The 22,646-nt window shown below is 32.1% G+C and overlaps 2 protein-coding genes and 1 long non-coding RNA gene across 3 annotated transcripts; 1 reads left to right on the top strand and 2 right to left on the bottom strand.

Annotated features, from left to right (window-relative positions):
* Positions 1 to 9,631: 9,631 nt before the first annotated feature.
* On the bottom strand, positions 9,632 to 11,570 carry LOC149200561 (uncharacterized). Its single transcript, XR_016253372.1, has 3 exons — positions 11,506 to 11,570; positions 11,379 to 11,468; positions 9,632 to 9,867 (listed from the first exon to the last, which is right to left on the bottom strand). It is a non-coding gene; the product is annotated as an uncharacterized LOC149200561 (long non-coding RNA).
* Positions 11,571 to 15,289: 3,719 nt separating this feature from the next.
* LOC149200560 (uncharacterized) lies at positions 15,290 to 21,119 on the bottom strand. The gene is made up of 4 exons (XM_089400979.1): positions 20,951 to 21,119; positions 20,080 to 20,607; positions 17,141 to 17,230; positions 15,290 to 15,605 (listed from the first exon to the last, which is right to left on the bottom strand). Exons 1-4 carry the CDS (start codon positions 21,117 to 21,119, stop codon positions 15,601 to 15,603), a joined length of 792 nt encoding a protein of 263 aa, XP_089257105.1. The 3' UTR covers positions 15,290 to 15,600.
* On the top strand, positions 21,021 to 21,786 carry LOC149200559 (uncharacterized). Its single transcript, XM_089400978.1, has one exon. It carries the CDS (start codon positions 21,118 to 21,120, stop codon positions 21,784 to 21,786), a length of 669 nt encoding a protein of 222 aa, XP_089257104.1. The 5' UTR covers positions 21,021 to 21,117.
* The last annotated feature ends 860 nt before the right edge of the window (positions 21,787 to 22,646 follow it).

Raw genomic sequence — 22,646 nt, 5'->3', positions numbered from 1 at the left:
AAAAGTTTGAATTTTAAAAAATATATATATTTAAATGCATGAATTTTACAAGAATGTAATTTTCAGTATTTATGGTTAGAAAAAGAACTGCCTTTAAAGCAGTCAGCTATTATATTATTGGAGAATTGAACAACGTACTACATAGATAGATAAGGCTAGGCACGTACATTGTTGTGACAAGAGTACATATAAATATTTTCCCTGAAGCCTTCTAAATATGTTTTTGTTTGTTTTTTTTTTTTATGATTTTGATAAAATTGGAAGGGATTTTTGTAAATTTAGATTATAGTTATTAAATTTCAAGATTTTAGGTTTTCAAGAGGTTTTTGATAGTGCTGAATCTATTTCCACCATCAAAAACATGGTTCAAACGTGGAACATGGTTCAAACATGACTACGGAATTTTTTTTTGAATTTTTACCCAGATTCCAGCAACTTTTGATACTCCTGATAGTACCTCCACCTCAGTATCCTTCTGGTTTTTTGCATGCTATGACTAATTTGTAATTTATGATACTTGAACTCTACAATTTTTCCATACTCTTTTTCTCTTTAATGATTGTTACCTCATTTAAAAAAAACAACCCCAACATTAATATTAAATAAATAGATCAACATTAATATTAACTAATGTTAAAAAATCTGTGCAGAAATTTGAGCACATTAAATATATGAATTTGCAGGAAATCCGGATGGCTGCTATCATTTAAAACCCACATCACCGACTAAATTAATTTTTCAAGCACCATTTTGGCCACCAAAAAAAATATTGGAATATTGGAATATCATGTGATTGGTCATAAATGCATGCTCGTAACTTTTTACTCGTGTGGGTACTGATAGGTAAGTATCATTATTTTAAATATATAATATAATTTCTAAAATATTGAGCAATAATATTTTCAATTTTATAACTAATTAAATTGAACATGGATAATTTTAATTTTATAAATAATTAAATTGAACATGGATAAATTAAATTATCTTTGAATATTAAACTAGAGATTAGATTTTTTTGTCGATCTAAACCACTTTTACCAGAAACTCAATACAATATAACTTATAAACTTTCCAATATTAAACTATAAAAATATTACAGGTCGAACCAAACTAATTTAACCAGAAACCCAATACAATATCTGCTGATTGGCTGGGATAATAATAACTAAGTAATTTGAAGAAAGAAAAGCTTTTGACGGTTCACGTATTTGAAGAAGATTTAAAAAAGGATTGGATTCCGTTGAAAAAGAATTTGATTTGATTTGACGTTCATATTGCGATTATTATTTCTAACTCGTCCGTACCCTGCATCAAAATACAAAAGTCTATTCTGCGTAAATGTTATGATTTTCAATTTAAAAACCCAATACAATATCTGCTGATTGGCTGGGATAATAATAACTAATTAATTTGAAGAAAGAAAAGCTTTTGGACGGTTCACGTATTTGAAGAAGATTTAAAAAAGGATTAGATTCCGTTGAAAAAGAATTTGATTTGATTTGACGTTCATATTGCGATTATTATTTCTAACTCGTCCGTACCCTGCATCAAAATACAAAAGTCTATTCTGCGTAAATGTTAGTGATTTTCAATTTAATTGTAAATGTTAGTGATTGTATGGGTTTAACCAAAAAGTTTAATGATGTTTAAATTTGAGTCATTGAATGGCTTAACCACAATATTTAAGTATTATTGTATTGTATTGAAATAATCCAAAATCATAGTCAAATCAGATTGAGAGGTTTGAAATAATCCAAATAGACTTCGTTAGGTCTTCAAATAATGCAAATCTATATAATCAATTAATCAACTTATTTTGAAAGATCTTCAGATAATCCAATTCGACTTTATTGAGTCTTCGAATAATCCAAATCTATCCAATTAGGTTGAGAAGTTTTAACTGTCTTCATAAGTTACTGTCTATGATGGTGAGATAAAAATTAATGTGGGTTACCAAGCAGATAAAATAACCGTTTTTAACGAGTATAAATATTTTAGTACTTTACTCCAAAATATTTCAACCTTATATTTTTTAATTGACATGATATTCCATGTCAGGGTGATTTCACATAATATGTGAAATTTATTTTTAATTTTGAATTAAATTATTAATTAACAATTATAAATTTTAATATCTTCCAATTTTCATTTTAAGTAAAAAGTTTAATATCTTCCAATTTTCATTTTAAGTAAAAAGTTTAAATGAAATGGTTTAACATATTATTTTATAATTATAAATTTTAATACCATCTAAATTTTAATATACAATTAATTTCATATTTTGATTGTTATATTAAATTAAGCTATAAAACATTTTAAATAATAATTCACAAAATGTAAAATTTAAAATTAATATTAATTTTAAAATCTAATTAGTTACTATTCTTAAATATTTTTAAAAATCTTAAAAAACCAATAAAATTTAAATAACTTTGTTATTCTTTAACCTCTTTATTATTCTAAGTATTAATTTAATATAAATTCAAAACATTCAATTTCATAAAATTGTATATTTTGTTATTCTTTCATAAAAAAAATATTATAATTTTAAAATCTAATTAAAAAATCAATTCAAATTAAATAAGAAAAAAATTATATAAATTTTAAAATTTAATTAAAAATTTAATATTTAATTAAAAGTAATAAAAATGATTAATATATTTATTTTTAAAATTAATGAAATTAACCTATATATTTGTCACTTTTAATTATATCTTTACATATCATTATACTCCTTATACAACTAATTTTTTCTTAAACCGGAAGAGAACAAAAAAAAAACACCTTTGTTATTATTTAACCTCCATTTATTATAATAAGTAGAATTAATGATGTTAACATATACCAACCTCACACGTGATGCATATTATAATCACTAAATTTTTCTAACTAGCATTTGCACCAAATGTTGCAAAGGAAACGCCGTAAGGCATAAATTGAAGAACACAAATACAACAAAAGAATACTTTGATAAAGAATAAAAATATATTGAACGCTCAAATCAATGCCCCATTAACTGGAACCACTTAGTAGACATATCTATCAACATTAAGATTACACACAATGATCAAGAAATTTCCCATATACAAACGGCACCTTTATTGACCAAAAGACCCTGATTTGGCCTTTTGTTGAAACATCCATATATATTTGCATTGGCAATGCTTGTGTTTGAAGAATTTTACTATTTAAATGGTTGGAATTTATCCACACCCTATTTGTATATGCCAACTTTATTTGGGATTCAATATTTCCATGGCCTCTTGTGTGGTGTGAATTCATGTCTCTTATTATTTGAATTTATTATTCTATCTACAATTGCTATTTATCATTAGGAGATTAAATTGCTTTAAAAGATTGCTAATAAAACATAAGAATTAGGGTAGAAGTGATTGTAACAACATATAACGGTGGTAAATTAACAATATCAATGTACCATTCAAACACAATATTTATAATGAGAAGGAAGTACAACATTAGGAGAGAAACCCATTATTAAAATGGCACAATACTAATCTTTAAATCAAGCTAGAAGATCTAGATGTATAATATTGACCACTCAACTCTAAGTGCTTAGATCATCAATCAATGTGTAATTAGTGTAATTACAATTTCATATGACTATGTCTATTTATAGTTTAAATTCATTCCACAATATTAATTAGTAAAATCAAAATTAATTATACATTATATGCATCTTAGCTTTATACAGATCTACCAAATTTTTAAAATTGGAAATATACATTATTACACTGAGGGATCAAAACCCATAGTATTACATTGATATCAATTTTTTAAATATTTTCTTATACTACAGTATTTTATTCTCTTTATTTTATTGCCCATTTCCATGTTTGTTTGTAAAGGGATGTATCACATTTTTCTTATGGAGGGATGTATTACATTTTTCTTATATTTCCATATTTTACATATGTCATGTTAGGAATCAATGTCAGAAGTGTTCTTCAAATTTATCTCTTTGTGGAATGCTAGGACGAAAGCAGATCTTGCATTGGTGGCAAATTATGTGGTGGCATTACTGAAAAATAATAAGCCCGAGAAGGAGTTGAAAAATAATAAGCTCGAGAAGGAGTTGCAAAAGATCCGCGTTACTCAACTTAAGGAGATTTTAACATTTTTGTGCTTATTATTTAATTAGAATTTCTAATGTTATATCTGAACTTATAGACCAGAAATATTTCCAATGCCTATATATGTGCAGTTCATGTTTTTTATTTTATTTTTACTGAAATGGAAGATAGCACGAATCTGGCTTCTGTGGATGATATAGAATTTAGGAATCTTGTATTATGATTTTTCTTTCTGAGAAAAAAAAATAGAATTTAGGAATCTTGTATATTCCACTACTACTATTGTCCTTGCTGATTCTGCAGGTATGAGTTCGTCTCTTCAGAATTAGAGACTTCCTACTTCCTAGTGCTATTGTTGATGCTTTTTCTGAACATGATGAACAGGAGCGAAGTAATGATGAAGACGCTGACTGAAACTCTAAACACAGAAGGCAAATTGTTGACTCTCCATCATTTACACATGGTGAAGATTTAAGAGGTATTTGAAACAAGAGGGTCAGGTCTCATTCTAACTGTTTGGATATCAATAGGTTATTAAAATAAACTTGTAATAATGGAAAGAGAAATAAGGTTCTGGAATTTAGTTAATTGTTTTACTTTCAGAATTATAAGTATTAAATCTGTGAAACTACAGTGAAAATGAATATTAACAAATATATAAAATAATTATAAAATTTTCAAAATCACAATGATAATCATGATTACTGAATTGAAAATTACAACGAAAACAGGTCTTTTGCTGATACACCAGTCCTAAAAACATCCCTGATACTGAACATATGATTCCCTGCAACATTTCATATGTTTAACCATTTTCAACCTGCAAAGTGGTTTACCAAACTTTTGGGTGTTAGTGACATAGATCTGTTTAAATGAACTTTATATCGTTACTTTCTCTCTTTTAATGATTAATATAAGTGGACTATAGACTAATTTGTGCTCATAGGGAACTAAATACTCAACAGTGGACCAAATTATCTGATAAAATAAAGCGATGTCTTGAAAGAGGACCTCTTAAATTGCCAACTTACACAAGTTCTGGAGATATCCAGCTAGGTGCCCCAAATGAAACCTTCATTCTTGATGACTTGAAGTTGAACGAGTTGTTCATGGGATCTTCTGCAAGCCCAAAATTTTCATGGCATCCTAACCCTTCTGATCCTAGGATACCACTCGACTCATTGCTCTCAATTTATATCCATTTTGGAGCTTGGAACATATCCCAAGAAACACAAAAGGTTGACATATCTTTGCAAAAGATTTCTGCAGGAAAGGGGATGGTCGGAGTAGGACTATCCAGAGTTATTTTAGCATATCTTGCAAACCCTTTCGCCAAATTGCCACCTAATACAAGGCATCAAAATCTATAATAAAAAATGAGTTGCATTAAAACACTAAACAGTGAGGGCAGAAAATCTATAAAAAAGAATAACAGAATAACAATCTCACCCATTTTTTTAACAATTTGAGAAAGAACAGTATGAGGGTTTAACCTCTGGAACAGAGCATAGCATATTGAACTTTTGGGTGTTAGTGACGTAGATCTGTTTAAATGAAGTTTATACCGTTACTTTCTCTCTTTTAATGATTAATATAAGTGGACTGCAGACTAATTTGTGCTCATAGGGAATTGAATACTCAACACTAGACCAAATTATCTGATAAAATAAAGCGATGTCTTGAAAGAGGACCTCTTAAATTGCCAGCTTACACAAGTTCTGGAGATATCCAGCTAGGTGCCCCAAATGAAACCTTCATTCCTGATGACTTGAAGTTGAACGAGTTGTTCATGGGATCTTCTGCAAGCCCAAAATTTGCATGGCATCCTAACCCTTCTGATCCCAGGATACCACTGGACTCATTGCTCTCAATTTATATCCATCTTGGAGCTCAGAACATATCCCAAGAAACACAAAAGGTTGACATATCTTTGCAAAAGATTTCTGTTGGAAAGGGGATGGTCGGAGTAGGACTATACAGAGTTATTTTAGCATATCTTGCAAACCCTTTCGCCAAATTGCCACCTGAGTTTTTGGTCCTTTAATTATACATATGATCCACATTGTTTTGGTCCCCTCCACATACTATTTAGGTCTAGCAACGTGATCTTGTAAAAAGAAAAAAACCAAAATGTCATGAGTCTGTCATACACTCTAACGAGGTCAACTTAAAATTACATTGAACATCATCACTTCATACATGTCACAAGGATGATGATCCTTAGATAACAAACTTATGTCCTTTGCATATATCTGGGAGTAACGTCTCGCAGGTCCTCACATATAATGTGTCTCAAGATTCAAATATAATGACAAGAGGAATTGCTATAAAAATGCATAAGAGATATAGACACATATTGTCACAGAATTCACTAATACATAGCCATAAAACTTCGAACAAGTTCTCATATAATGGAATCTTGGATTCTTCCACAGAGAAATTTATCATTTTACTGCTTAGAAAATTTCAAATATATTTCAGTGTCACCATAAAGGTTTGATGATATAGTAAGCTTAGATGTCATAGAGAAATATTACCACAAAACCTTCGTATTGATCTCATGAAAAATGCTTCAGATATCCGCATGTCACGGAGAAATTTGTGCCTCATATTTGTATTAATTATAGTGCATCAGAACTTTTCAGAGTAGAGATGATTAATTCCAGAACTTTGCTTGGATTTATTGTCCTTCTATATTTCGACCTTCATTCTTTATGAATTTTGCAAAGATGGATAACTTGGTATCAAATTTATCTCTTTGTGGAATGCTAGGACGAAAGCAGATCTTGCATTGGTCGCAAATTATGAGGTGGCATTACTGAAAAATAATAAGCCCGAGAAGGAGTTGCAGAAGATCCGCGTTACTCAACTTAAGGAGATTTTAACATTTTTGTGCTTATTATTTAATTAGAATTTCTGATGTTATATCTGAACTTATAGACCAGAAATATTTCCAATGCCTATATATGTGCAGTTCGTGATTTTTATTTTATTTTTACTGAAATGGAAGATAGCACGAATCTGGCTTCTGTGGATGATATACAATTTAGGAATCTTGTATATTCCACTACTACTATTGTCCTTGCTGATTCTGCAGGTATGAGTTCGTCTCTTCAGAATTAGAGACTTCCTAGTGCTATTGTTGATGCTTTTCCTGAACATGATGAACAGGAGCGAAGTAATGATGAAGACACTGACTGAAACTCTAGACACAGAAGGCAAATTGTTGACTCTCCATCATTTACACATGGTGAAGATTTAAGAGGTATTTGAAACAGGAGGGTAATATAAGTGGACTGTAGACTAATTTGTGCTCATAGGGAACTGAATACTCAACACTGGACCAAATTAGCTGATAAAATAAAGCGATGTCTTGAAAGAGGACCTCTTAAATTGCCAGTTTACACAAGTTCTGGAGATATCCAGCTAGGTGCCCCAAATGGAACCTTCATTCCTGATGACTTGAAGTTGAACGAGTTGTTCATGGGATCGTCTGCAAGCCCAAAATTTGCATGGCATCCTAACCCTTCTGATCCCAGGATACCACTGGACTCATTTCTCTCAATTTATATCCATTTTGGAGCTCGGAACATATCCCAAGAAACACAAAAGTTGACATATCTTTGCAAAAGATTTCTGCTGGAAAGGGGATGGTCGGAGTAGGACTATCCAGAGTTATTTTAGCATATCTTGCAAACCCTTTCGCCAAATTTCCACCTAATACAAGGCATCAAAATCTATAATAAAAAATGAGTTGCATTAAAACACTAAGCAGTGAGGGCAGAAAATCTATAAAAAAGAATAACAGAATAACAATCTCACCCATTTTTTTAACAATTTGAGAAAGAACAGTATGAGGGTTTAACCTCTGGAACAGAGCATAGCATATTGAACTTTTGGGTGTTAGCGATGTAGATCTGTTCAAATGAAGTTTATACCGTTACTTTCTCTCTTTTAGAGTTATTTTAACATATCTTGCAAACCCTTTTGCCAAATTGCCACCTGATACAAGGCATCAAAATCTATAATAAAAAATGAGTTGCATTAAAACACTAAGCAGTGAGGGCAGAAAATCTATAAAAAAGAATAACAGAATAACAATCTCACCCATTTTTTTAACAATTTGAGAAAGAACAGTATGAGGGTTTAACCTCTAGAACATAGCATAGCATATTGAACTTTTGGGTGTTAGTGACGTAGATCTGTTCAAATGAAGTTTATACCGTTACTTTCTCTCTTTTAATGATTAATATAAGTGGACTGCAGACTAATTTGTGCTCATAGGGAATTGAATACTCAACACTGGACCAAATTATCTGATAAAATAAAGCGATGTCTTGAAAGAGGACCTCTTAAATTGCCAGCTTACACAAGTTCTGGAGATATCCAGCTAGGTGCCCCAAATGAAACCTTCATTCCTGATGACTTGAAGTTGAACAAGTTGTTCATGGGATCTTCTGCAAGCCCAAAATTTGCATGGCATCCTAACCCTTCTGATCCCAGGATACCACTAGACTCATTGCTCTCAATTTATATCCATCTTGGAGCTCGGAACATATCCCAAGAAACACAAAAAGGTTGACATATCTTTGCAAAAGATTTCTACTGGAAAGGGGATGGTCGGAGTAGGACTATACAGAGTTATTTTAGCATATCTTGCAAACCCTTTCGCCAAATTGCCACCTGAGTTTTTGGTCCTTTAATTATACATATGATCCACATTGTTTTGGTCCCCTCCACATACTATTTAGGTCTAGCAACGTGATCTTGTAAAAAGAAAAAAACCAAAATGTCATGAGTCTGTCATCCACTCTAACGAGGTCAACTTAAAATTACATTGAACATCATCACTTCATACATGTCACAAGGATGATGATCCTTAGATAACAAACTTATGTCCTTTGAATATATCTGGAAGTAACGTCTCGCAGGTCCTCACATATAATGTGTCTCGAGATTCAAATATAATGACAAGAGGAATTGCCATAAAAATGCATTAAGAGATATAGACACATATTGTCACAGAGTTCACTAATACATAGCCATAGAACTTCGCACAAGTTCTCATAGAATGGAATCTTCGATTCTTCCACAGAGAAATTTATCATTTTACTGCTTAGAAAATTTCAAATATATTTTATAAGGTTGATGCATAGGTTAACCTTTTAAACTACATAACATTTTTTATGTTACATTTTTAATATTTTCTAACAAAATGCAAATTATATATAAAATATACTTTTAATTCTCATCCTATTGTAACATACAATAATTTTAATCATACACATACACATAAAAGTGACCAAACAAATATTTATTAGATACTTAGCCCATTACAATTTCTCTATATTTACCAAATTACAATATCACCAAATTACAATATCACATTCTAATCAAAACAGTGTTAAATAGACACTCACAACTATGCGCATTCTAATCAAAATAGTGTTAAATAGACACTCACAACTATGCGTTCAGGTACTGACAACTCCGCCTTTTTTGGAGGATATTGGTTGTTGTAAACTAAAAAGATTGCATGTTTGCCCTTGCCAAGTAAGATCAAAGACCAACTTGATATGTCATATTCTTTAACAACCAAACCAATACATGGTCTAGTTCTCTGCCTTCCTTTAACTGAGCTACAAGTTGGTGCTTTCTAGATGCCATGCCATTTTTAGGTTGGAACATAATATATTTATAAAAGAGTAATGTACCACGTTGCATCCTAGACAAAGAGGTTTCATAGACTCAACCTGCATAAAGTATGGCAATCAACCTGCATAAAGTATTGCAATCATATGATATGAAAGTAAGAATGTGTTTAATCTGTGATTCACCAATTGATAATGATGTTGACACAGAACGTATGAAATGGATTAAACTGTTTTTTTTGCTAAGGCAAGAGCGAAACTTTCTATTCCATCGGAAAAAAAATATTGTACAAAAGGCTTAACACACAACTAGTCGTTGGATTACACTGTTATTCATAAAGTATGTATTGTAATTATATGATATGAAACTTAGAATGTGTTTAAAGCATAGCTACCAAATACCGAAATTTGGCAATTCGATTCAAACATCGAATAATTTGATGAAAATTCGATTCGGTTCATGGTAGCTTTGTTTGGATGACAGAAAATTCACCATTTGTAATTTATTTTAGTTTATTGCACGGATTTGTTAATTTGTGTCTAAGATAATAGTAAGTTCAGTGATCCCTAAGTACCATTTATAGTTTATTTCAGGGATTTGTTAATTTGCGTTTTTTAGAATAGTAAAGTAGTAATCCTTAAGCATAAAATAGATAACTGCCTTATGGCAGGTAGGAAATGGAAAGGCCACCGGATTGTAGGTAGGAAATGGAAATAAATTTTGAGTGGAGAAAATTTGTTATTTTTAATTTGAGTATTGTTTTAAAGATTTAAAAAGCTGAAATAATAAAAAAAAACGCAAAATCTTGAAGAGTAAATTTTATAATAATTAATTGATTTTTTAAATATAATATATTTATATTTAGAGAAATCTTATAAACATATTTTTGAATGTTTGATTTTTAAATATGTATTAATTATAAAAGATTTTAGATAAAATTTGAAATTAAAGAAAAGTAGTTCTCAGTTTAGAATATTTAATTTTTAAATAAATATTAATCATAAAATATTTTTAAATAAGATTTGAAAGTAAGAGGGAAGTTTTGAATTTTGAGAAGAAGAGAGATCTTGGAGCTAAGATAAATGTGGTTATAATTTTGATAAGTAAACTCTATTTTTAAAATTGTTTATATTGATTAAAATTATTAAAAATTATTTAAATTTCAAAATGAATGGGAAAAAATTGATAACACATTGTTGTTACAAGAAAAAGAGTATATATATTTAAATGTTTAAGATATATACTTTCGAATTTTTTCCGAATTGAAATTTTTCCAGTCGAATTTTAATCGTATTGTATCGAATCCGAATTCGAATCCTAACTCGAACTTGGTAACTATGGTTTAAAATATGTGTTGTAATTATATGATAGGAAACTAAGAATGTGTTTAATCTCTGATTTACCAATTGATAATGATGTTGATACAGAAAGTATGTCATTCCTCAGTTAATAACGATGAAAAGAATATCAACCACGAAAAGGAAAGAAACAAACATCATGTATGTTAGCTGCTATTACTATTTACAAACCAAAACATCAAATTTACACCCATTATCATTTTTTGAGATATATATTACGTTGATGATGAGAATATTAACCATTAAAAGGAAAAAGAAAAAAAATAATGTACGTTACCTGCTATTACAAACCAAAACAGCATTGCACCCATTATAATTTTTGGTGACACATATTGCGTGGTTGCTCTCCCTGATATTATTTGATGCTCTGCAAACAAATACCAACAGTTTCGTTAGATACTCACTGAAGGAGAGCTCACTGTAATAACAATAACCAGGTGCTCAAAAACCTGGCTCAGGTGGGTACCCCTGACCATGTATTAGGGTTAATAAAAAGTAAACAAAACCAAAGTACTTTTTAAAATTACTCTAACAAGAAAAACCAGAGTATTATTTCCTCTATTGATCATATTTAGACAACTATTATAAATAAACTGAGCATAAATTGAGCTTACTTTTTTCCTAATGTTCCTCAGAGGGATCCATCGTAAAACCACTGCAAATAACATAATATAAATTGAGCTTAACCTTTTATCTAATGTGACTCAAAGGGATCCATCTTATATGAGATAGAGTGGATAGGGTAACTTTGCATCTATTGAGTACCAAGAGTGCGAGAGGGATAGTAAAAAAATGAAAATCAAGAATTAAGATATAGATATGCTATTTTATTTTTCTGGTTAAGTTAAGGAAGAATCTATCTTAAATGAATCAGGAATAAAAAAAAGATATGCTATTTTATTTTTCCACCTTATCATATTTAATATAATGTACTTAAACGAATCCATTTTAAATGATGTGCAGTAACTTTGAATCAATTGAGCCCAAGAGTGTGAGAGGGATAGAGAAACAAAAAACAAAAAAAAGCAAACTTTTTGTTGTTTTAAAAATCAGGAATTAAGACAGATATGTTATTTTATTTTTCCACTTTTATCCTATTTATAAATGGTTTGCTTATAGTAGAGGCCAGTCCAAAAAGATTAAGACAGACATGTTATTTTATTTTTCCACTTTTTTCCTATTTATAAATGGTTTGCTTATAGTAGAGGCCAGTCCAAAAAGATTGAGGTTTGTTTATCTTATTTATAGCATGTCACAAGGATGATGATCCTTAGATAACAAACTTATGTCCTTTGCATATATCTGGGAGTAACGTCTCGCAGGTCCTCACATATAATGTGTCTCAAGATTCAAATATAATGACGAGGAATTGCTATAAAAATGCATAAGAGATATAGACACATATTGTCACAGAATTCACTAATACATAGCCATAGAACTTCGCACAAGTTCTCATAGAATGGAATCTTGGATTCTTCCACAGAGAAATTTATCATTTTACTGCTTAGAAAATTTCAAATATATTTTAGTGTCACCATAAAGGTTTGATGATATAGTAAGCTTAGATGTCATAGAGAAATATTACCACAAAACCTTCGTATTGATCACATGAAAAATGCTTCAGATATCCGCATGTCACGGAGAAATTTGTGCCTCATATTTGTATTAATTATAGTGCATCAGAACTTTTCAGAGTAGAGATGATTAATTCCAGAACTTTGCTTGGATTTATTGTCCTTCTATATTTCGACCTTCATTTTTTATGAATTTTGCAAAGATGGATAACTTGGTATCAAATTTATCTCTTTGTGGAATGCTAGGACGATTGTGGAATGCTAGGACGAAAGCAGATCTTGCATTGGTCGCAAATTATGAGGTGGCATTACTGAAAAATAATAAGCCCAAGAAGGAGTTGCAAAAGATCCGCGTTACTCAACTTAAGGAGATTTTAACATTTTTGTGCTTATTATTTAATTAGAATTTCTGATGTTATATCTGAACTTATAGACCAGAAATATTTCCAATGCCTATATATGTGCAGTTCGTGATTTTTATTTTATTTTTACTGAAATGGAAGATAGCACGAATCTGGCTTCTGTGGATGATATACAATTTAGGAATCTTGTATATTCCACTACTACTATTGTCCTTGCTGATTCTGCAGGTATGAGTTCGTTTCTTCAGAATTATTGTTGATGCTTTTCCTGAACATGATGAACATGAGCGAAGTAATGATGAAGACACTGACCGAAACTCTAAACACAGAAGGCAAATTGTTGACTCTCCATCATTTACACATGGTGAAGATTTAAGAGGTATTTGAAACAGGAGGGTAATATAAGTGGACTGTAGACTAATTTGTGCTCATAGGGAACTGAATACTCAACACTGGACCAAATTATCTGATAAAATAAAGCGATGTCTTGAAAAAGGACCTCTTAAATTGCCAGCTTACACAAGTTCTCGAGATATCCAGCTAGGTGCCCCAAATGAAACCTTCATTCCTGATGACTTGAAGTTGAACGAGTTGTTCATGGGATCTTCTGCAAGCCCAAAATTTGCATGGCATCCTAACCCTTCTGATCCCAGGATACCACTCGACTCATTGCTCTCAATTTATATCCATTTTGGAGCTTGGAACATATCCCAAGAAACACAAAAGGTTGACATATCTTTGCAAAAGATTTCTGCAGGAAAGGGGATGGTCGGAGTAGGACTATCCAGAGTTATTTTAGCATATCTTGCAAACCCTTTCGCCAAATTGCTACCTGATACAAGGCATCAAAATCTATAATAAAAAATGAGTTGCATTAAAACACTAAGCAGTGAGGGCAGAAAATCTATAAAAAAGAATAACAGAATAACAATCTCACCCATCTTTTTAACAATTTGAGAAAGAACAATATGAGGGTTTAACCTATGGAACAGAGCATAGCATATTGAACTTTTGGGTGTTAGTGACGTAGATCTGTTCAAATGAAGTTTATACCGTTACTTTCTCTCTTTTAATGATTTATATAAGTGGACTGCAGACTAATTTGTGCTCATAGGGAACTGAATACTCAACACTGGACCAAATTATCTGATAAAATAAAGCGATGTCTTGAAAGAGGACCTCTTAAATTGCCAGCTTACACAAGTTCTGGAGATATCCAGCTAGGTGCCCCAAATGAAACCTTCATTCCTGATGACTTGAAGTTGAACGAGTTGTTCATGGGATCTTCTGCAAGCCCAAAATTTGCATGGCATCCTAACCCTTCTGATCCCAGGATACCACTGGACTCATTGCTCTCAATGTATATCCATCTTGGAGCTTGGAACATATCCCAAGAAACACAAAAGGTTGACATATCTTTGCAAAAGATTTCTGCAGGAAAGGGGATTGTCGGAGTAGGACTATACAGAGTTATTGTAGCATATGTTGCAAACCCTTTCGCCAAATTGCCACCTGAGTTTTTGTTCCTTTAATTATACATATGATCCATGTTGTTTTGGTCCCCTCCACATACTATTTAGGTCTAGCAACGTGATCTTGTAAAAAGAAAAAAACCAAAATGTCATGAGTCTGTCATCCACTCTAACAAGGTCAACTTAAAATTACATTGAACATCATCACTTCATACATGTCACAAGGATGATGATCCTTAGATAACAAACTTATGTCCTTTGCATATATCTGGGAGTAACATCTCGCCATAAAAATGAATTAAGAGATATAGACACATATTGTCACAGAATTCACTAATACATAAAAATGCATTAAGAGATATAGACACATATTGTCACAGAATTCACTAATACATAGCCATAGAACTTCGCACAAGTTCTCATAGAATGGAATCTTGGATTCTTCCACAGAGAAATTTATCATTTCACTGCTTAGAAAATTTCAAATATATTTTATAAGGTTGATGCATAGGTTAACCTTTTAAACTACATAAGATTTTTTATTTTACATTTTTAATATTTTCTAACAAAATGCAAATTATATATAAAATATACTTTTAATTCTCATCCTATTGTAACATACAATAATTTTAATGATACGCATACACATAAAAGTGACCAAACAAATATTTATTTGATACTTAGCCCATTACAATTTCTCTATATTTACCAAATTACAATATCAGCCCAATTACAATATCACATTGTAATGAAAACAGTGTTAAATAGACACTCACAACTCTGCGTTTAGGTACTCACAACTCTGCCTTTTTTTTTTTTTTTGAGGATATTGGTTGTTGTAAACTAAAAAGATTGCATGTTTGCCCTTGCCAAGTAAGATCAAAGACCAACTTGATGTGTCATATTCTTTAACAACCAAACCAATACATGGTCTAGTTCTCTGCCATCCTTTAACTGAGCTACAAGTTGGTGCTTTCCAGATGCCATGCCATTTTTAGGTTGGAACATAATATATTTATAGAAGAGTAATGTAGCACATTGCATCTTAGACAAAGAGGTTTCATAGACTCAACTTGCATAAAGTATGGCAATCAACCTGCATAAAGTATTGCAATCATACGATATGAAAGTAAGAATGTGTTTAATCTGTGATTCACCAATTGATAATGTTGATACAGAACGTATGAAATGGATTAAACTATTTTTTTGCTAAGGCAAGAGCGAAACCTTCTATTCAATCAGAAAAAGAAATATTGTACAAAAGGCTTAACACACAACTAGTCGTTGGATTAAACTGTTATTCATAAAGTATGTATTGTAATTATATGATATGAAACTAAGAATGTGTTTAAAGCATAGCTACCAAATACGTCTGTATCAGAGAAATAAATACGGAAATTTGGCAATTCGATTCAAACATCGAATAATTTGATGAAAATTCGATTCGGTTCATGGTAGCTTTGTTTGGATGACAGAAAATTCACCATTTGTAATTTATTATAGTTTATTGCACGGATTTGTTAATTTGTGTCTAAGATAATAGTAAGTTCAGTGATCCCTAAGTACCGTTTATAGTTTATTGCAGGGATTTGTTAATTTGCATTTTTTAGAATAGTAAAGTAGTAATCCTTAAGCATAAAATAGATAACTGCCTTATGGCAGGTAGGAAATGGAAAGGCCACAGGATTGTAGGTAGGAAATGGAAATAAATTTTGAGTGGCGAAAATTTGTTATTTTTAATTTGAGTATTGTTTTAAAGAGTTTAAAAAGCTGAAATAGTAAAAAAAAAAAAAAGCAAAATCTTGAAGAGTAAATTTTATAATAATTAATTGATTTTTTAAATATAATATATTTATATTTAGAGAAATCTTATAAACATATTTTTGAATGTTTGATTTTTAAATATGTATTAATTATAAAAGATTTTAGATAAAATTTGAAATTAAAGAAAAGTAGTTCTCAGTTTAGAATATTTAATTTTTAAATAAATATTAATCATAAAATATTTTTAAATAAGATTTGAAAGTAAGAGGGAAGTTTTGAATTTTGAGAAGAAGAGAGATCTTGGAGCTAAGATAAATGTGGTTATAATTTTGATAAGTAAACTCTATTTTTAAAATTGTTTATATTGATTAAAATTATTAAAAATTATTTAAATTTCAAAATGAATGGGAATAAATTGATAAGGCATTGCTGTTACAAGAAAAAAAGGATATATATTTAAATGTTTAAGATATATACTTTCGAATTTTTTCTGAATTGAAATTTTTCCAGTCGAATTTTAACCGTATCGTATCGAATCCGAATTCGAATTCTAACTCGAACTTGGTAACTATGGTTTAAAGTATGTGTTGTAATTATATGATATGAAACTAAGAATGTGTTTAATCTCTGATTTACCAATTGATAATGATGTTGATACAGAAAGTATGTCATTCCTCAGTTAATAACGATGAAAAGAATATCAACCACGAAAAGGAAAGAAACAAACATCATGTATGTTAGCTGCTATTACTATTTACAAACCAAAACAACAAATTTACACCCATTATATTTTTTGTGATATATATTATGTTGATGATGAGAATATTAACCATGAAAAGGAAAAAGAAAAAACATAACGTACGTTACCTGCTATTACAAACCAAAACAGCATTGCACCCATTATAATTTTTGGTGACACATATTGCGTGGTTGCTCTCCCTGATATTATTTGATGCTCTGCAAACAAATACCAACAGTTTCGTTAGATACTCACTGAAGGAGAGCTCACTGTAATTACAATAACCAGGTGCTCAAAAACCTGGCTAAGGTGGGTACCCCTGACCATGTATTAGGGTTAATAAAAAGTAAACAAAACCAAAGTACTTTTTAAAATTACTCTAACAAGAAAAACCAGAGTATTATTTCATCTATTGATCATATTTAGACAACTATTATAAATAAACTGAGCATAAATTGATCTTACTTTTTTCCTAATGTGCCTCAGAGGGATCCATCATAAAACCACTGCAAATAACATAATATAAATTGAGCTTAACCTTTTATCTAATGTGACTCAGAGGGATCCATCTTATATGAGATAGAGTGGATATGGTAACTTTGCATCTATTGAGTACCAAGAGTGCGAGAGGGATAGTAAAAAAATGAAAATCAAGTATAAATTTTTAGAGATATAGATACGCTATTTTATTTTTCTGGTTAAGTTAAGGAAGAATCTATCTTAAATGAATCAGGAATCAAAAAAAGATATGCTATTTTATTTTTCCACCTTATCATATTTAATATAATGTACTTAAACGAATCCATTTTAAATGATGTGCAGTAACTTTGAATCAATTGAGCCCAAGAGTGTGAGAGGGATAGAGAAACAAAAAACAAAAAAGGGGCGCAAACTTTTTGTTGTTTTAAAAATCAGGAATTAAGACAGACATGTTATTTTATTTTTCCACTTTTATCCTATTTATAAATGGTTTGCTTATAGTAGAGGCTAGTCCAAAAAGATTGAGGTTTGAGGTTTGTTTATCTTATTTATAGTATTTAAATATTTTAAATAAAATAATATAATCTAAATATAATATTAAATTTATTTATTTTAAATTATATAAATTTAGAATTTATTGAAAATTGAGAGGGATAGATTTTTTTATATATATTTTTAATTGTTTAGAGATTTGGGATTAAGATGAATCCATTCTCATTTATTTTTTTCATCTTTAATATATTTCTAAATAATTTGCAAATAATATATAAAAATAAGAAAAAAAATTGACCTTTACAACTTATATATCCTGCTTGATACTTGATATTTCTAAATTAAAATGAATCTATGCTACTTAAAATAAAATAAGTAATGTAGTTTCTAAATGTTTTCTAGAGCAACAAAGTAACAATTTACTTTTTTCTCTCTCTATGAACATGTGATCTGAAATCTACATTTTCATCTCGCTAATATCTTCCTGCGAAGTTACAATGGGAACACTATTTCACATGCTTGGAAACTGAAGCGTAATCTGAACACTATATCATCACGGGCCTATAATGAAGGATCCTTCATAGCTTGTAAAAGTTAGTGATCCAAGTGACAGCGAATAGCAGATTGGATAGAAGTGAAAACTGATAGCTGGTGAGGTAGGAAATGGCACCAGAGATAAGACCAATCCAATATTTTCCCATGACATGGATTCTTAAAATGTTGAGTGGCCATTTTTGTATGAGCCACTCTTCAATGAGTTGGAGGGAAGATGTTCTCCCTACAAAATGTCATAATAATGGAGTTTGAGTATTTGCAATGTTGCAGTTGAAGTATGCAGTGTTGCAAAAAGTTAAAATTTGAAGCCAGATTTGTGGAATTTCACAGGTCATAGGTTTCTGCAAAGAAAGGCTTAGAAATTTCACAATGGTAGATCAAGCTTAGAAAGGCTTAGAAATTTCACAATAGAATGTTTGCGGAACCCATAATGGAAGTCTTCAGCGTCCCTAGAACAAAATGGTTTTGTTTAGTAGAATTGAATGTGTGCAGGTGCCACCACCAACAAAGCTTGCAGATTGTGGTTATCTCTGCAATAGTGTTGTTGCATTTGTGCATGCCAACCTAGATGATTTTTCCTCGACAGAGAGATTGCTCTCTCCCACGGGCAATAAGTAGAACTCCAACAACATTATTTTGGAGGTGGGGCAGGGGACTGACAGGAAAATAATAGACATTTTTTGGGAAACCGTAAGTATATTGAATCCAACAAAATTTGTGTTAGTATGCAAACAAATAATAATGATAATTGTATAATTGTAGGAAGATTTGATGCATTTACTTTTTCAGCTGGGGAGTGCAGGGCTAAAGCTCTAGAACCAACATTTTATTTCACTGTGGCCGGGGAGGTCCACACTATTTTCTTACAATGTTTCCATCACCACGGTGTGGCACTTACATTCACTCCGGTCTGTCCTAACAACCCAAGGCACTCTTGAAACACCATTCTTGCAAATATCCAGCAAAGATGCACTATATTCATCATGCAACAGAGGTGTGGACTCTGGAGGGAACCTCTTAAGCCATTATTGCTAAAGCTATGCCCCAAACTGGCTTCTTCCATAAACAGTAATAGATTGTGCTGGTTTTGGTCAAACCCAATCTTTCACTTGCTCGGGATCTGAAATTTGAATCTGGAAAATTGTGAATTATCCTGCTTTAACAGTACTACATTGATAAACTTCATAAGCCCTTCCTATCTATTAGCTATTAAGCTAACAGTATACTTTTCACTACAAAATCTCAAACAATTTCAGGTATGATTGCTGAAACAACAAATTGAAATTGCAATGGCAGTTTAAGGTTCCATTGAGAACTGTAAAAGATAAAATGGGTCTTGTTTGTCTGAAACAAATCATGGGTATGAAAACTCAAATACAGAGTTTTAAATGCCAGGTTGAAGCATAATTATTCAGCCAAATGTTTGATAAAAATAAAATGCCTGAAACTACTCCCATTGCTTATCAACCATGAGAATTCATGTTTTAGAAATCAATTCTTCAAAAAAAAAAATCAAAATGTCGAGAGTGGGCAAGATTACTGCATTCATTGGGGTAACATATGCATCTTAGCGCGATCCCGCAGTCCCCATCAGGCCTCTGGCATTCATCACAGAGTCTGAGGTCCAGTCCACGATCTGGAAAAGAGAAGGAGAGCCGAATTCCATATGCCCCAACAGCGTCATTGTCCTCTTTCCTATACACACTCGTATAATGCGAACATTGCAAATCCTTCAAGCTCCATTTCCCCAGCCTCTGGAAATCCGTGGCGCAGCAAACCAGCGAGGACGAGGAGCTTCGAACCTGCTCCCTAAGCCCATCAAATGCAGGGCAACTCCTGTACAGAGCCTGGCAATCCACAGAAGTATTCTTACACAGCTCAGAATACTTCTGAGAGCAATTGAGAAGAAGAATGGTGTTGTGGGCTGTAGGCGGAAGGAGGGAATCTGGCGAGAAAGATCGATGATCTGAGATGGGATTGAGAGTAGAGCAAGTAGACATGGCGGGATCTGAGATTGCCATGGTTTTAGCTTTGTAGTTTGTTTCCTGCCATAAACTCCACGAACTCTCTGGCACGACGCACAAATGTCAGGTGGAAAGTGAAACGTTTTTTAAGGTTTTTTAATGTTTTAAAACATTTTTTATTAAATCAGACGGCTGATTTTTGTTCAATCGTCTAACAAAAGATCTAACGGCTACGATTAGGACAGAAAGGCATTTGGGGGAGTTCATTTCAGAGGGAAACGCCTTACGGCGTAAATATTTCAGAGCTACACCATATTTTCATACATAATATATATTAATAATTCGATTATTTTATATGGAGTGATTAAAAGGTTGAAAATGACGATCCAGTTGTTATTTTTTAACCTGAGAGATTAACATGTCTAAGTATACTTTGATATTTAAAACCTCTGTTTATTAGCAATATAGCACAAGCGTTGAAAGCTGCTCTTCCCCCATTTATATAGATAAGCCAATGCAGCCATAATTCTGGCCCAGCGATCCCAATATCGTCCACCTTCGCATTTAGTGAGAGGGAAAATAGGTCTGTCATTAATTGAGACTGCGCCTCCTTCATGGCGGAGCCAAATCCAAATCCAACAGCCAGAGATGATGAACAGCAAGTATTGTTTAACGCCACCCGCCATAAGCATGAGCTCTTGCTTTTTGAGGGTCTTCCGGTGTACACATGCAGCGGCTGCAAAGAATACGGAGCCAACAGGGGTTACAAGTGTAAGATTTCTTCTGGTTCTAAGTGTAAGAATTTCACTCTGCACGAGAACTACGCCGCTCTCCCAGATGCCCTCCAACACCCGTTTCGCAGCGACGTGATCATAAAGTTTCGTTCCAAGACGTTTCTGAGGCACCACTGCAGTGCCTGCTGCGAGGTGATGAAAGGTTTTGTGTTCGAAACTGAAAGGCATAACACAAGGCTCCATCCCTTGTGTATGGCGCTTCCTAAAATACTCGACTACGGTGGGCACACAAATCACAAACTCAAAATTGTGACGGGTGATTTAAAGGGAAAAGCATACACTTGCAGTGCCTGCCACGGTTACATGCATTGCGGTGGTTGGAGATATCGGTGCGAGGATGTGGCGTGTAAGGTTTACGTGGATCCGAGTTGCGCTAAAAATGACATTTTTGGACTCTCAGAGCATGGTATTCATCGAGTTGCATCCGTGGGTCCCAGCACATCTGGCGATAAAAGAGCTGTTTTGGTTCAGTCAATCTTCAGCAAATGAAGTAGTAATATTTTGGAAATATTTTTAAATTTACAATAAATATAAATTTTCAAACCACTCTTAAGCAAAAATTTAAAAGAATCTACACACTTTGTTTTCACTTTGTAGGAGCTCGATATTGCCTACTATGTATCTCTATACTTTCAGATCATCCAGTTCTGAAATTGAAATCTATGGTAGCCCTCTGTGTCCTCTTTCCAATGCCACCAGTCTGATCCAATTTGGATTCTCCAAGGAAGAGTTATGCGAAATCTCCCATAGTGACCTGATTATAGACTAGTTCAGTAGAGCGAACTTGTACGACATGCCACGAGTCACTATTTAGTCCTTTCGCTCCAAAAAATATATACAAGAAACTACAATCTGTCCTCTTTCTGCACCTTCTTACGAAATTTCAATCCAATGCTTAGGGAAAAAGTTATGATGATTTTCCCCAGGTCACCTGTTTGGAATGTAATTCAAGAGTCTACAAAAAGACCAACTTCCTCATATCATATCTCCGCAAATATAATGCAAAAAGCTTTGAAATTCGGACCCGAGATTCAACGCGATGTCTTCTCAAATGGTTTTTTTTAGCTTTTGAAACGTCGCAGAAAAAAAGTTATAGCGAAAATGTCTCTATGACCTGTTTGGAGCAGCGAAACCCTAGAATCCAAATCTCTGATACCAAATGTTATGAAACCAGCTCAAGAAAAGGTAGAAAAGATAGATCAACGCCTTAGAATTCAGCCTCTTCGACGTGGAAACCTCCTTTACATTACATAAATGAACAATTCTTGGATGATTCAAATGACAAAACCTCCTTTCTATATATAGGAGTCTAAGGAGTCACAATATAACCCAACCGACCTAACAATAAT

This window comes from Pinus tabuliformis, chromosome 2_1 (genome assembly GCF_031772625.1).
Source record: "Pinus tabuliformis cultivar Carrire ecotype Pingquan chromosome 2_1, CPIR1, whole genome shotgun sequence".
NCBI classification, from domain to species: domain Eukaryota; kingdom Viridiplantae; phylum Streptophyta; class Pinopsida; order Pinales; family Pinaceae; genus Pinus; species Pinus tabuliformis.
The sequence above is the reverse complement of the archived record's forward strand: the minus strand, read 5'-3'. Positions and strand labels throughout refer to the sequence as shown.